General features: G+C 38.3%; 1 protein-coding gene across 1 annotated transcript in view; it reads left to right on the forward strand.

Moving 5' to 3' along the window:
* Positions 1 to 13,355, forward strand: part of Lemd3 (LEM domain containing 3) — a 45,581-nt gene extending 32,226 nt beyond the window's left edge. The window contains exons 5-13 of the mRNA XM_057758001.1: positions 5,227 to 5,306; positions 5,396 to 5,541; positions 6,734 to 6,835; positions 6,929 to 7,031; positions 7,695 to 7,873; positions 10,107 to 10,188; positions 10,774 to 10,879; positions 10,968 to 11,046; positions 11,256 to 13,355. Coding sequence (XP_057613984.1) covers positions 5,227 to 5,306; positions 5,396 to 5,541; positions 6,734 to 6,835; positions 6,929 to 7,031; positions 7,695 to 7,873; positions 10,107 to 10,188; positions 10,774 to 10,879; positions 10,968 to 11,046; positions 11,256 to 11,419 — 1,041 coding nt within the window. The 3' untranslated portion in view covers positions 11,420 to 13,355. The remainder of the gene's footprint in view (positions 1 to 5,226; positions 5,307 to 5,395; positions 5,542 to 6,733; positions 6,836 to 6,928; positions 7,032 to 7,694; positions 7,874 to 10,106; positions 10,189 to 10,773; positions 10,880 to 10,967; positions 11,047 to 11,255) is intronic.
* Positions 13,356 to 14,229: the final 874 nt, after the last annotated feature.

The raw sequence follows: 14,229 nt of genomic DNA on the forward strand, positions 1-14,229 counted from the left end.
TTTTTTAAATTGTTGGATAATATTTTGTTATGTAACTGTATTGCATTGGTTTTTTTTCTAGTCATTTCCTTAGGAAATAATCCTAGAAAGGAAATTCCTTTTTCAAAGAGTATCAGCTTATAAAGTGCTTTTGATTCTGTTCAGATTGCTTCCTAATTTAGAATGATAGTCTAGCCTAGTCCAGCCTCAGTTTGTTTTGTCTGTGTAGCAGTATAAGAGCTCCTCCCCGCAAGCATGGTGTCAAACAATGATTATAAGGCATATACAGCAAGCTTTCTGTTTATGGAGAGATTCTTGTATTTATTCTATGTGTTTATATTATGATTTCATCTGCAAAACAGATAACGTTATTTGTATGTAGGGGTAAATGAACAATCCCATCTCAGCCCTTGGCTCAGCTCAAGTGTAGGAGGGTGTAGAACTCCTTCCCACAAATGCACACTAGCTTTCCTGGGGTCTGGTGCATTTTCAGTAGTCATGATGAGTAATTCTCAATATGATGCTTCGGGTTTGTTCAGTTTCATTCATTACATTTTATTATCATTTTCTTTATTCTGTTTTCTTCTTTAAAAGGAGTTTTAATGAATGTATTTATATAGATGTATTTTTAATCTTACCTACTGCTTTTATTGAGCCTTTTTCATAATTTGGTAGCTAAAGCTGACTTACATTTGTGGAAAGTTGAGAGGTCCCCCTGGTGGAAGCTGTAGGAAACACACGCTTTGTATTTCCATGAATGCTTTTGGGAGCATTTTATGATGGTTTTCCTGTGGGGTGAGGGGATATGGGCTTGCTCTGCTTCTAAGTTGCTTTCAAAACCTGCTCATTTTGACACAGTGAGCAATATTTAAGATTTGTGAGGACTATAGCCGCCAATGCACCAGGTTATGACCAGAAAAGACTTTTACAGTTTAGCGTGGTACCTTGATCATTGTCAATCATTGTTTTATTATTATCGTTGTTGTTGTCGATCATTGTTTTATGTGAAAATTAAAGTGTTCTCAAGAGGCCTGTGATGGGGGTAGTACTTTCAGCAAGAGGTCACCTCTTCTGATCAGTAATGCTTCTGAAATAACATGGTATTCTGGCTTTCTACATCTCTACACATTATCAGCTCCATTTAAGTTCATTTTTTTTCTTGATTCCTTTTGTCTTTAGTTCTCATTATGCAAAGTTAAATCTTCTAATAGAAATTTGGTAGATGAGAAAAGTATTCTAACAAAAAGTGGGACTTTAACTATGGCTTTATCAAGTATTCAGTTTATTTTGGTGCTGTGTGCCGTTCTCAGTTTCACAATGATCTGACAAGGTAGGGTCATGAAACCTACTTTGTGAGCAAACTAAAGCTTGGAGGTTTAATAACTGGGTCACCAGCTAGAATATGATCAGACTAGGAGTGGAAGTAGAGAGTCTGTCCTTCTTGTGCTGCTCCACTTCTTTGATGGTCTAATTAAGTCCAGAGCCCGTTAGTTCTAACTGTGGATAAACAGTTGAACACTCTAAGGAGGCAGATAAAAGTAGCACATTTCATAGACAATACATCTTCTTTTCACTAAGTGTGTGTATATATAGTTTGTAATGGAACTAAGATCTAGTTCCAGACCTGTTTGATACAGAAATCAACCCTGTCTCAAAAAAACAAAACAAAACAGAATTTTTTTTCATTGAGTCAAGTCAATGGTTAAATCCAGTATTGCTTTTTTTTTTTTTTTTTTTTGAGACATGTATGTATGATGTATGTAGCCTTGGCTGGCCTGGAACTCACTCTGTAGACCAAGCTGCTGGTCTCCAATTCAAAATATCAAGAATATTCTCTAAATTAAAGGCACATAGCTATTTTTACCTTGCAATGACCTTTTTATGAACTGTCCACATTAGGTTCCTAATTCTTGATTGTATTATTTTAATATACTGAATGTATGCTTGTGCTCTTACACATGCTACCCCTTCCAGATATACTTGATTTTCAGAATAGCTGCTGAAAATGTATGTTTTAAAATCATTGTCAGATGCATCAAATGTTAAGTTTCAAAACTGAAAAGCAGTTCTAATTTTGTGCAGTATTGACCTATGATCCAGAGGTGGTTGCTCGTGATCCATACAGAGCTCCAGACTATCCAGCCAGGCAGCATAGGTAGGCCACCTCCAAAAGAAAACAAAAGTACTTCTCACATAAAAGACTCAGCTTATTATATAAGACTGAGAATGAAAGATACCCTTTCTATAAAGCAAATCCAAGTAGATGGCTTGTACGCTACCTTTATTCTCTTAAAAATCCTAGCAAAAGTTTTGTGGAAGTCCATGGTACCCAGCAAGTTAGCCGTGCATTGTACAGTTTGGATGTGCTAAAGCAAGTTTACCAGTGAATTAGAAAGCACAAGTATGACCCAATGAAAAATGACAATTCCCAGTGTCATTGAGGAATCTGTTGGTATAATAATTCGATAAACACTTCTAAAATTATTTTAGGAGGGAGTGCTTCAACTTAAAGTGTAGCCTTTGCACTTCAGAAAGTGGAAGAAGTGATGCTTTGTAAATGACCCCGTTAGCACAGGGTCTCTCAGCTGCGGGCTGCTCTGCTGTGCTTGGAGTTCCTAGCACAGTGCTAGTATCTGGACCTTTGTGAATCTGTGCTGCATTAAGAAAAACAGAGTATGTTTAAGAAGTTGCATAGGGTTTGGGGTGGACTGTCATAGAATGAATGGTTTGCCTAGTATGCATGAGGCCCAACGTTTTGATCGCAGTACCAAACAAAGAAAATTAAATAAATTTTTTGATATCTCTGTATATTTATCAATATTCTGCAATTGCAGAATAGTATATATGACACAATGTATAATTTTTACTTTGATTATTGATTTAAGTGTACACCCGGGCTATGAGATGGCTCAGTACATAAGATGCCTGCTACGCAAACATGAGAACCTGAGTTTGGATCTCTGGAACCCACATTAAAAGCAGGGCACAGTGACTCCCGCCAGTGCTAGGAGGTGGTGGGAGGGGGCAAGTGAAGAGTCACATGGGAGGCTCGCTGGTCAGTGCTTCCAACAGCCAGTGAATTTCAGATTTACCCAGAGACTGTTGAGGAATACCTGGTGTTAGCCTTTGTTCTGCACATGCACACCCCAGTATATGCACCCACATACCCCCTACACACATGTGCACACACCTACACACAATCCACACCATGCACACAACACACACAATAATAACATGCATCCTATCTACCCATACCTGCCAACTATTAACGCTTTTGGATTTTCTCTAATTATTTAGAACCTTAAATTGCTTTTATTTGTGGGGAATGTGTTTATGTTTATAAGTTTATAGTCTTGGAATATTTTTTGAGGCAATATCTTTTATGTAGGTGCGGTTGGCTCACTGATATGGTAAATATGTTAGTATATACTTAAATATTTTATCACATTAGTAAGTAAAACTGAAAACAGTTAAAATTGGAATAATAATGGACTCATTTGGAATAGTAATGAACTTATTACATGGTAAAATACTTCTAAAATGTAATGTATGTGTATGCGTGCACATATGCCTAAGAGCCGTAGTAGGCGCAAGTGTGGAGGTGAGAGGGTGACTTGGGAGTGGCTTTCCCTTGTTTCAGCTGGCTGCCCTGTAAACTCCAGCTAGCTTAGCTAGCCCACTTCCTTGCCAGGGATTCTGCTGTCGTGGTCTCTCCATATTGCGGAAGTGTTTCTATCACAAATGTACACCGCCGCATCAGCTTTTTACATGGCTTCTGGAAATCAACCTCCTGGTGTCAGTTGCACAGCTAAAGCTTTTATGTCTAGCTTATCAAGAGGAAACTAGATTCTTTTGTGTTCAGTGTATTATGATAGTGTTATGGCTGCAGTATGTCAAGAAAATACAGCTTCACGTAAATATAATGTTAAGCAAGAATTTTAAACAACCTTTTAAGATAATTGTTGATACTCTTCTTTGACACCACATCAAACCTCTAAGTAAGAAGAGGTGGTGGTGGTGGTGGTGGTGGTGGTGGTGGTGGTGGTGGTGGTGGTGGTGGAGGAGGAGGAGGAGGAGGAGGAGGAGGGGGGGGGAGAGAGTTCGTGCATGTAGAGGCCAAAGAATGTTACGTATCTTCCTTCCTCCCTTTCCACCTATTTGGAGACAATGTCTCTCACTGAACATGGGGTTTGATGTTCTGGCTACTCTAGCTGCATGTCCCCAGCATCTGCCTCCAGTCCCCACCTCCACCACCCTTCCCGTGCTGTGCTTACCCTCTATGTATGCAGTACCTTGCCTTTACATGGGTGCTGGGTACCTGAACCCTGCTCCTCATGCCTGTCTTTCAGACTCCCTACCATTTGAACCATTACCGTAACCCAAAGAGTAATTTCAAAACAAAACAGTAGCCGGGCGGTGGTGGCGCACGCCTTTAATCCCAGCACTCGGGAGGCAGAGGCAGGCGGATCTCTGTGAGTTCGAGGCCAGCCCGGTCTACAAGAGCTAGTTCCAGGACAGGAGCCAAAAAAGCTACAGAGAAACCCTGTCTCGAAAATCCAAAAAAAAAGAAAAAAAAAAACAAAACAGCTACCACCATCAGTGAAGATTTGTATTTTTCTGTCATAAAAGTTCTTGGGTCTATCTTGGACTTTGAGCTGGTCTTTTACCTGTGTATGACTAAATTCTTCAAAAACTGGGTTGAGAAATACTGGATTACTGAGTTACTACCATCTCTCCGGTACTGTTTGTTATGCTGTGTGATACCACTTAGAACCTGTAAGTACCGTGAACAACACGTGTGAGTTTTTCTGCTGTATACACTTTAGTCACCTGAAAGTCTGAACTTATCATTAGTTATAGTCTAGGCTGCTGAGCTTTCTGGGCTGAATGGGTTCACACATTGAAAACTTAAACCATCCAAGTCTCAGTAATTTGCCATTTGTTTATTTGAAAATACTGTTCCATGTATAAAAAGTAAAATTAAATCATTTTCACAATGATACTTGAAAACAAATTTAACAACTAGCTAAATCTGTGAATATAATACAACCAGAAAGGAAGTATAGCTGAATATTAACAGTGGTTACATTGGAACCATGAGAAGATGGTGACTTTTCTTTCTTTTCTCTTTTGGTACTAAGTTCTGTGTTTTTATTATTCTTTGTGTGATTAAAATAAAAGCAGCATGCTATTTATATGACAGTTTACATAGGACTATTGAGAATGGTTCTCTATTTTTTTTGTTAGGATTTAGATCCTGAGTATGAAGATGTATTTAATACTTCATTGCTGTGGATTTTAAAAAATGGGAAAGATGTTGGAATAAGGTACAGGATTTGATTTACACTTTGATGATTTTGTATTCTACGAAGTGGTTTTTATAATTTTAATCTCCACTTTGATTATTTTTAAATAGGTGTATTGGTTATGGGCCTGAGGAAGAGCTGGCAAATGTAACTGACGTGCAGTTTTTGCAGTCCACCAGACCCCAGATGCCTTTCTGGTGTCGTTTTCGACGTGCTTTCATTACTGTAACCCATAGGTTATTGCTGTTATGCTTAGGTAAGTTGTTAGGATTAGAAAGCTGTTATACTGCTTGCGTCTCACTAAATGTCAGAGCCAAGGGCTTACTCCTACGTCTGTAGATGCCATAAACCACATTGTGTAACTGTGACCAAGTACCTTACAGAAATGACTTAAACAAGAAGGGTGGAGTGTCAGCCCACGTGGAAGGAGGGTAGGGAGTGTCAGCCCACGTGGAAGGGGGGTGGAGAGTATCAGCCCACGTGGAAGGAAGGTAGGGAGTGTAGCCCACGTGGAAGGGGGGTGGAGAGTGTCAGCCCACGTGGAAGGGGGGTGGAGAGTGTCAGCCCACGTGGAAGGAAGGTAGGGAGTGCCAGTCCACGTGGAATGCAGATTGATGGAATAGATAGCATGGTGGCCAGGAAGTAGAGAGGAGAGAGAAGTGGCTGCAGACAAGTATCCCCAACCACCTATCCCCCGTGACTTACTTCTTCCACCTAGAGTCCACCTCCTAAAGTCCCCAAATTAGTACTGTCAACTGGTGACCTGGCCTTTATGAGGAGCCATTTTCATGTTTCAAAGATAACAGTAAAGCTGAGGGTTATTTATGGCGATTGTGGGCCTATGGGCCTGGAAAGTAGTCGTATAAGAAGAGAGATGAAACTTTGTCATGTAAGGTTATAGAAGGAGCAAGTATAATAGTATGTATATGGAAACCTACTTTTAGAAAATAGAATTGGAAAATAGGAAAGTTGAGCTTATTTTTAAATAATGTAAGCTCTTAAATTTTTGGCTTAAAATGTCATTTATGAGAATTTTTTAAATTTAGGTTCTTTGATATTTTCATAATTGGAAAGAAGGAACTATTCCTCTTTTCTGTTTTCTTTGTTAGCCCTTTAAACATAATTCAGTTTACTTTACTAGTCTGTTTAGCAAAGCTCATTTTTTCTAGTAGTTTAATGTTGAAAGGAGAAGAGCCTGAACAGTTTTGTTTTTTTTTTAATAGTAGGTATTTAAACACCTTTAATATGATGGAAGAACCTTTTTAGAGATAGGTGAAATTTTGGGAAAGTACTTAATAGTAAGTGTTTCTGTGTAGTTTTATTACATGGGTAGTTCAAACCTTTGCACTCCATTATTCCATTAGGGTAGTGAGATGGTCAGTGCTATACTAGCGACAGTGTACCTGTTACTGACCACAGTCTTAATGCCGGCCCTGTGAATGTTTCAGGTGTGGTGATGGTCTGTGTTGTTCTACGTTATATGAAATACCGCTGGACTAAGGAGGAAGAGGAGACAAGGCAGATGTACGACATGGTGGTAAAGATTATAGGTACAGAATTATAAAATCCTAAACTAGTTGTGGAACAGTTACCACATAGTTGTCAGAGTCGATTTACTTGTAAAGCTTTTGATGTATTTTCAGATGTTTTACGAAGTCATAATGAAGCTTGCCAGGAAAATAAAGATTTACAGCCTTATATGCCGATTCCACATGTTCGAGATTCCTTAATACAGCCTCAAGACAGGTATGTAAATCAGTACTCAGTTGAGATAAGTCAGAATGTTGGTACCTGTGAGAGACTTGGAACTTATTGAGAATTGTGACTCCTCTTAACTGCTTGACTGTACGTCCCCCTGTCCTTTCAGCACTTACTCTCCTCCTGATTTGCACAGTGTAATATGATAGCTGGTTTATTCTCATTCCTGCGTCTATTATTCTTGTTTGTCAGTCCTTCTCTTTATCCCCTTATGTTCATTGTACTAAGAAACAGAGCCAGACAAAAGCTAGTTAGGTTTTTAGTAATATTTTAAGTACTTATGTTGTTATTATTGAAGCTTTTAAAATGAAAGCTAGAATCTAACTTTTTGAAAATCAAAAAAAAATTATCCATATTCTAAAAGATGTGGATCACATCTTCATCCCCAGTGGATACTGAGTCGACAACCAAGAGGACGCCATGCTCACGGCTCACCTCTGCAGGTGGAAACTCAGTAACCTTGAGGCAAGGCACAGGCATCTAAATCATCCTTTAGGTAAACTGTCCCAAGTGTATTAGCTGGGGGGCGGGGAGAGAGACAGATGACAGACGGACTAGCTAGTTAACAGTAGCTGTTACTTTAGTCATTGACATTTCTAAAAGATGGCAAGCCAAGAGTAGAGTAAATCTGTCCTTCTGTTTGTATGATAGGAAAAAGATGAAGAAAGTCTGGGATAGAGCTGTTGACTTCCTCGCTGCTAATGAATCCAGAGTGCGCACAGAGACACGAAGGATAGGAGGTGCAGATTTTCTAGTCTGGCGGTGGATCCAGCCTTCTGCGTCCTGTGATAAGATATTAGTAATACCTTCTAAAGTATGGCAAGGTCAAGGTATGTATTTCTAAGCAAAACCAAAGATTTTCTCCTAATTTTTCAAAATGGACATTATGTAGTTGACCTAAATACTGTAACCAAAGACGTGTGAATGCGAAGCTCCCTTTACAGCTCCACCATTGGGGTGTAAAGGTTAGCGCACAGCTGGTTTGTCTGTAGTAGGGCAGATGTTCTTTTATCTTTCCCATTTTGTTCACTGGAGCAGCTTAGTATTTATTACAGCTCTAACTGCATTCTTGTTGGTGAACACATGAAATCATTGTTACATGATTACAATCATTGTTAATATGTGTTCAGTATACAGTATATGTGTGTGTATATATATATATACATATATATACATACATAATTAACATTCTGTTTTCCAGTTTTTGCTTGCCTTCTTTATGTTTCTCACTAAGATACCTTTACTGAGTGTCTCCCTTCCAAGGATCTTGTGTAGCTCTCTTTGTTGGTTTTCTTAATAGTGTGTGTAGTTTCAGAGAGAGATGGTAAAATATATAAGGAGTTTTGAAGGTTGTGTGCTTATCCTCTACTATACAGGAGAAGTATGTATGTCAAACAATATATATGGGGATTATAATAGTAAATTTTCTTTCCTACTAAGTATAGTATTCCTAGAAAAAGTAAGTGAAGTGTCTTAGAATTGCATTTTTAAAGTACAATCATATCATCCCCCCCCCCCCATTAATTTTACTTTAAAAAGCTTTAGTAGACTTTAGTCATGGAGTTGGGTGGGTGGAGAGGATCTGGGAGGAGTTGAGAGAGGGAAAACCATAATCAGAATATACCATAGGAGAATTTTTTTTCAGTTAAAAAAGTGTTTTATTGTTCCAAATGCTAAGAACAAATGATTTCCTTGAAAAGTTGCACACAGGAGGGCCCTGTGGAACTAGAAACAGTTTTAACCCATTTCACACAACTCTTCTCTGGGCCTGAGCCCTTCAAGCCTTCTCGTGGCTTTGGCAATAGCACCTTTCCCCGGTTTCTCGTCCACACTGATCTTTTCTTCCAGTTGAATGTTGTGTCCCATGCCCCTCCTCTTCCTTCTTCCTACTTCTTATTTTCCTTTTTCTGGGCTTCTCTGTATTGCAGTTTCTTAGAGCTGCTTTCTTGTTCACTTTTTTATTCACCTTTTCTCATGTAGTTGCTTCATTGCATTTCCATATAATAACTCGCAGGTTTGTAGTTTACATTCATGGTGCTAAGTTTCAGACGTCTGTACTCGACTGAGAACTCATCTTGTAGGCAGTTAGCTCGACATGAGTTGAGCTCACGGTCTTGTCCCAGTGTCCTTCTCTGGTCCCCAGTCTAGTTAGTGGCGCCACTCCTGTTGGCTCTCCGTGTCCCTGGGAGTCCTCCTCAGGCTTTCTTTGTCTTTGGTGCTCAGTCCTTGCGTAGTGCGCTCCTGTCTACTTCACTGTGCCACCGTTGGCCTCACTTTTCCACATCACTGCCTCTTGGACAACAGAAAACTTCCTGGCTGTCTTAAAATCACTTTGCCTATTTGATTTTCCACACAATTACTTCAATTTTTTTTAAAATTTAAAGTAGATCTTGTCATACGAGTCCTCTTAAAACACATGTGTGATTTAAAATTACTCCTATACATTGTTGGGATACTTGAGATTCCTTTCCCAGGCTTGTCTTTCTGTTCTATTCCAGCCACACTGGGTTTCATTCACAGTCTCGTCACAGGGCCAGTACATACCTGAAATGTGCTCTCACTCCTCTCCCCTGCTGCTTTACCTTATTCTTCAGTCCTCAGAGTCAGCTTCACTTCCGCAGGGAAATCTTAGCTCCCATTGATGAGGATGTTATTTTTACAACTTCCTGGTTTCCTTAGGACTTAATGACAGCTCGAATCCCCTGGAAGACACTATCTGTTTCTTCCACCAAACTATTGACTCTGGATATTGATGACTGTCTTGTTTTGTTTTGTTTTGTTTTGTTTTTCGAGACAGGGTTTCTCTGTAGCTTTAGAGCCTGTCCTGGAACTAGCTCTTGTAGACCAGGCTGGCCTCGAACTCCCAGAGATCCTCCTGCCTCTGCCTCCCGAGTGCTGGGATTAAAGGCGTGCGCCACCACCGCCCGGCTTTGATGACTGTCTTAATCCACCTTAATTAACTGGCTCATTAAAAGTACACAATAAATATTTTTTAATAAACTAAAAGATTGTCTTTCAACAAAATGGAACAATTTCAAGTAACACAATTATTTTTTTTTGTAGCATTTCATTTAGATAGAAGAAATTCACCACCAAATAGTTTGACACCATGTTTAAAGATTCGAAATATGTTTGACCCAGTTATGTAAGTATTATGAAAAGGCATACATATAAGTTTTTTTGGAGTATTTGGGTGTAAAATGCATGGTATATCTATAATGCTGTGTCTAAACAAATTTTTTTTTATTATTTCTAACTATAAATGTTATGCCTTTTTCCTTTTGTCAAGTCTCAAGCAAAGGGATCCAATGCATGCTTTGCTGATTGGAATATCAGCTCCAGCCAGCATTTGATTGCATTAGGCAGATTTAAAGTGAAGCTACCTTTCCTTTTGCCCTCCATGTATGACTCGCCCACAGTGAGGCAGATGAGATGACGTACTGGAACAGGTGCTTCGGAAGGTTCGACCATGCACTGTGTTTGGCCTGGGGCCTTTTGCTTTGGAAAGAGAGACTTGGAGTGTATATTAAATAAATGGAGACTTGAAAGTGTTACTGACAATAAGAAAACAGTATTCAACTTTTGCATCTCTGATGCTGGCACTAGTCTGGAAAAAGAAGTGAAACATCTTACAAGTATATAGGTAGACAGAATGACTGAACTCCTTTGTTACACTGTGGTGTGAGAGACAGTGAATACAGATAGTTGATTTTGTTTCTCTTACTTCCAGGGAAATAGGAGATCAATGGCATCTGGCAATTCAAGAAGCAATTTTAGAAAAATGCAGCGACAATGATGGCATTGTTCATATTGCAGTAGACAAAAACTCGCGTGAGGTAAGTCACATCTCATATGGAACACGGGTTTGTATCTGTTGCTGTTAAACCAAGACTTTTTTCTCTCTCTGTTTTCTTTTTGTTACAGGGTTGTGTATATGTTAAATGTCTGTCTCCAGAATATGCTGGAAAGGCTTTTAAAGCCTTGCATGGCTCTTGGTTTGATGGTAAGAAATTTGAATATTACAAAGATTTGGGAAGGCAAATTAGTTGCATCTTAGATTATACCTGATTTTAAATAGAATAATTTTAGGTTAGAATTTTTTGAATGATTTTAGATACTTTTGCTTCATGTTCATTCTGTACTACAGTTAATTTTCTACAAATACTAAGCATAATTGTATAGATCTAAAATATGATTTTTATCTTGCAACAGGGAAGTTGGTTACAGTAAAATACTTACGACTAGACAGATACCACCATCGCTTTCCCCAGGCTCTTACTTGCAACACTCCCTTGAAGCCATCAGATAAACATATGAACTCTATGTCTCACCTGCGCCTTCGGACTGGCCTAGCCAATTCTCAAGGAAGTTCCTGAAAAGACCCTTCACTCCTAGGACTGTTATTTAAATAGGAAAAGTCCCATTTGGCTTCCGTCTTCCTTTTAAAATGCTTTTTGTATGTAATATTTTTATTGCAGCTGTTTGAAAGTTGCAGAAATCTTAAGGTTCCAGAGGGATTTAGCAGCGAGGCAGCAATGTTGAGTAGGTGGCATAATTGTTGTCTCCAGGGTTTGGAGCTCAGTTCAGCCAGTGCATTTGAAGCTGTACACGAGGAACACTGACTTTATAGTAAGCGTTTCAGAGATAGTGGTTATATTTTTGCACCAAGAAGTGTTTAGATAACCACACAAAAGCATGGTGAAGCCGCTTTTTATATTTCCATAATTTCTTGTGGATTAATGTGAAGTTTTGTATACAGTCAGCTGCATAGTTCCTTGCAGGCTACTGTGGTAAAACTATTCATTTCCCACTTAACCTTAGGTTTCTATTGCTTGTAAAAGGTTCATTTGCTGCAGCTGGAAAATGGAGAAATTTATTTGGTTTTAATGGTTACATACATTTGTAAGTGGATGTACATGTACTCAGATTGGCTTTTGTATATATGTATAAATGCTAATGGTAGTGGAAGTCTTGTTTTGTGAGAATGTCTGCATTAGCAGTAAAATAAGCTTTCTATTTTATTCATAACCTAATTTGTGTATATATGTGCATAGCTGTGTGTTTATATACATATGTAACATGTGCAGTTACATATTTATATATGCACACAGATATATACATATGGCTGTACTGTCATAGATGATCAAACAGCCAAATACCTGGAAGTATTAGATACATGTTTAAAATACTTTTTATAGATTTTTATATAAAAAATGCCTGAGTATGATTTTGTGTGAAAGTTCTGGCACCAGTTGTAATGAGTTCAAATTTATGTGAGCAATAAAGAAGCAATTGGCAGATACTGGAAAAACATATTGTGAAAAGCTGTATTTATTATAAATAGTGGGGCTCTAACAGTGCTATTGGGATTATGTCATTTTCCCAGCCTATTTATAGCTCCTGTTCTATGTTCAGTGTAGAGCAGGCACATTGTTGCAGCAAAATGTATTACAAAAATTATCCTTGGAATGTTGGGCCATGAAAGCCTGCAGCATAGAAAATGCACAAATGGCCCTTGGTTTGTGCGTCAGTGTTTGTTTCAGTGAAGCTACTTTATTATTGTTTCATGATTTCAGGTCAAAATAGTTACTGATCAAGGTTTATTTGTAACCTAAAAATTGGCTAAAAGATAACCTTCTGAATATATCATTGTTGGTTCAAATGAATACGTGAAACAGCTGGAATTACCAATCTTAATCTCTGTTTCAAATTCGGTTTTCTTTTTGTTGTATATATGTTGATTTGCAGCATGACCTTGCACAGATAATGCACGTTTTCTGGCTAAGTGACCATGATGCGCACTATTCTGTAACAGAACCTTCGTGCCTTACCTGTGTGCTTTGTGGGCACCATGTTTATGAGGAAGAAATGATTTGCTATCAGAAGAGAATACATTTTAGATTCTCAATCTATGTCTCAGATGCTAATGTGTTAAAATATAAATATATAATATATAAAATAACCAATCTTTCTGTATTTTATGTGCATCATAGTGATTTATTTGAGCTTAGTGACCCATCTTGTAACCTGTTGCAAGAGTGAATGTAAAAATAGTTGTGGCATTTTAACAGGTCACTGTTGGATGCAGATGCATCTTTTTCTTGCTTCTAAGATATATTTCATGTGAACATTGTACATTTATTATTGTAATATATACTATTATGCAGCTTATTTTACCTGAAACTCTTAAGCTGACCAAGAGTCCTCCCTATAAGACAGATGGGAATGTGTATAATAATTAGGTATTCGAAAAGTTCTGGTTTGATGTAATCTGGTTTTTTGTTCTGTTTAAAAAAGAAGGAAAACATTCTAATTAAAAATTTATTAGGTTTTTTTAAAAACGCGTCTTTGTTTTAAAGATACTTGTGAAGTGTCTTGTGTCTTTTTTTCTACCAGTGAAAATAGTTATCTTTATATTAAATCTCTGTATCTAAGAATGAATGTGTGTTTATAAAGATGAGGACCATAAAGTTAATTTTTTGGTGCTGGCTTTAGTATTTTGAGGTGGAGGTCTCACTCTGTAGCCTAGACTGGCCTCAGCCTTGGGAAGTGCTCCTGCTGTAGGCTTCCAAGTGCTGAGATGAGCACAAAGGTGAGCCCCCATGCCCAGCTGTCTGATTGTGACTACCCATTTTCAGCATTTTAAACAGTCTGTTAGTGTATATTAACTATGCATAATAATGGGCTTCATTAATATTTATTTATTATGTATACAATATTCTGTCTGTGTGCATGTCTGCAGGCCAGAAGAGGGCACCAGACCTCTTTACAGATGGTTGTGAGCCACCATGTGGTTGCCAGGAATTGAACTCAGGACCTTTGGAAGAGCAGGCAATGCTCTTAACCTCTGAGCCATCTCTCCAGCCCCTCATGATATTCTTATGATGTAGATAATGTATATTCACCCCTCCCCATTATCCTTTCTTGCCCTCTTCCTATTCTTGCTAAATTCACCTCCTAACTTTTTTCTTTATGAAAATGTCCTCATTTAACCTTCAAGTATTTGGATTAGATGGTAACAAGAATGTAAAGCAACTGCACCACTAAACTCTTTAGGCAGCTAGTTCTCTCAACAAAGACAACAGTTTTATACATTCTGACTGGAAGCCTTAACCCATTATAAACCAATCACAATCAGTTTTTAACTGCTATACCATTAGTTTAGAATTTTCTTCAGTATTTTAGT

Source organism: Chionomys nivalis, chromosome 25 (genome assembly GCF_950005125.1).
Source record: "Chionomys nivalis chromosome 25, mChiNiv1.1, whole genome shotgun sequence".
In the NCBI taxonomy this organism is placed as follows: Eukaryota; Metazoa; Chordata; class Mammalia; order Rodentia; family Cricetidae; genus Chionomys; species Chionomys nivalis.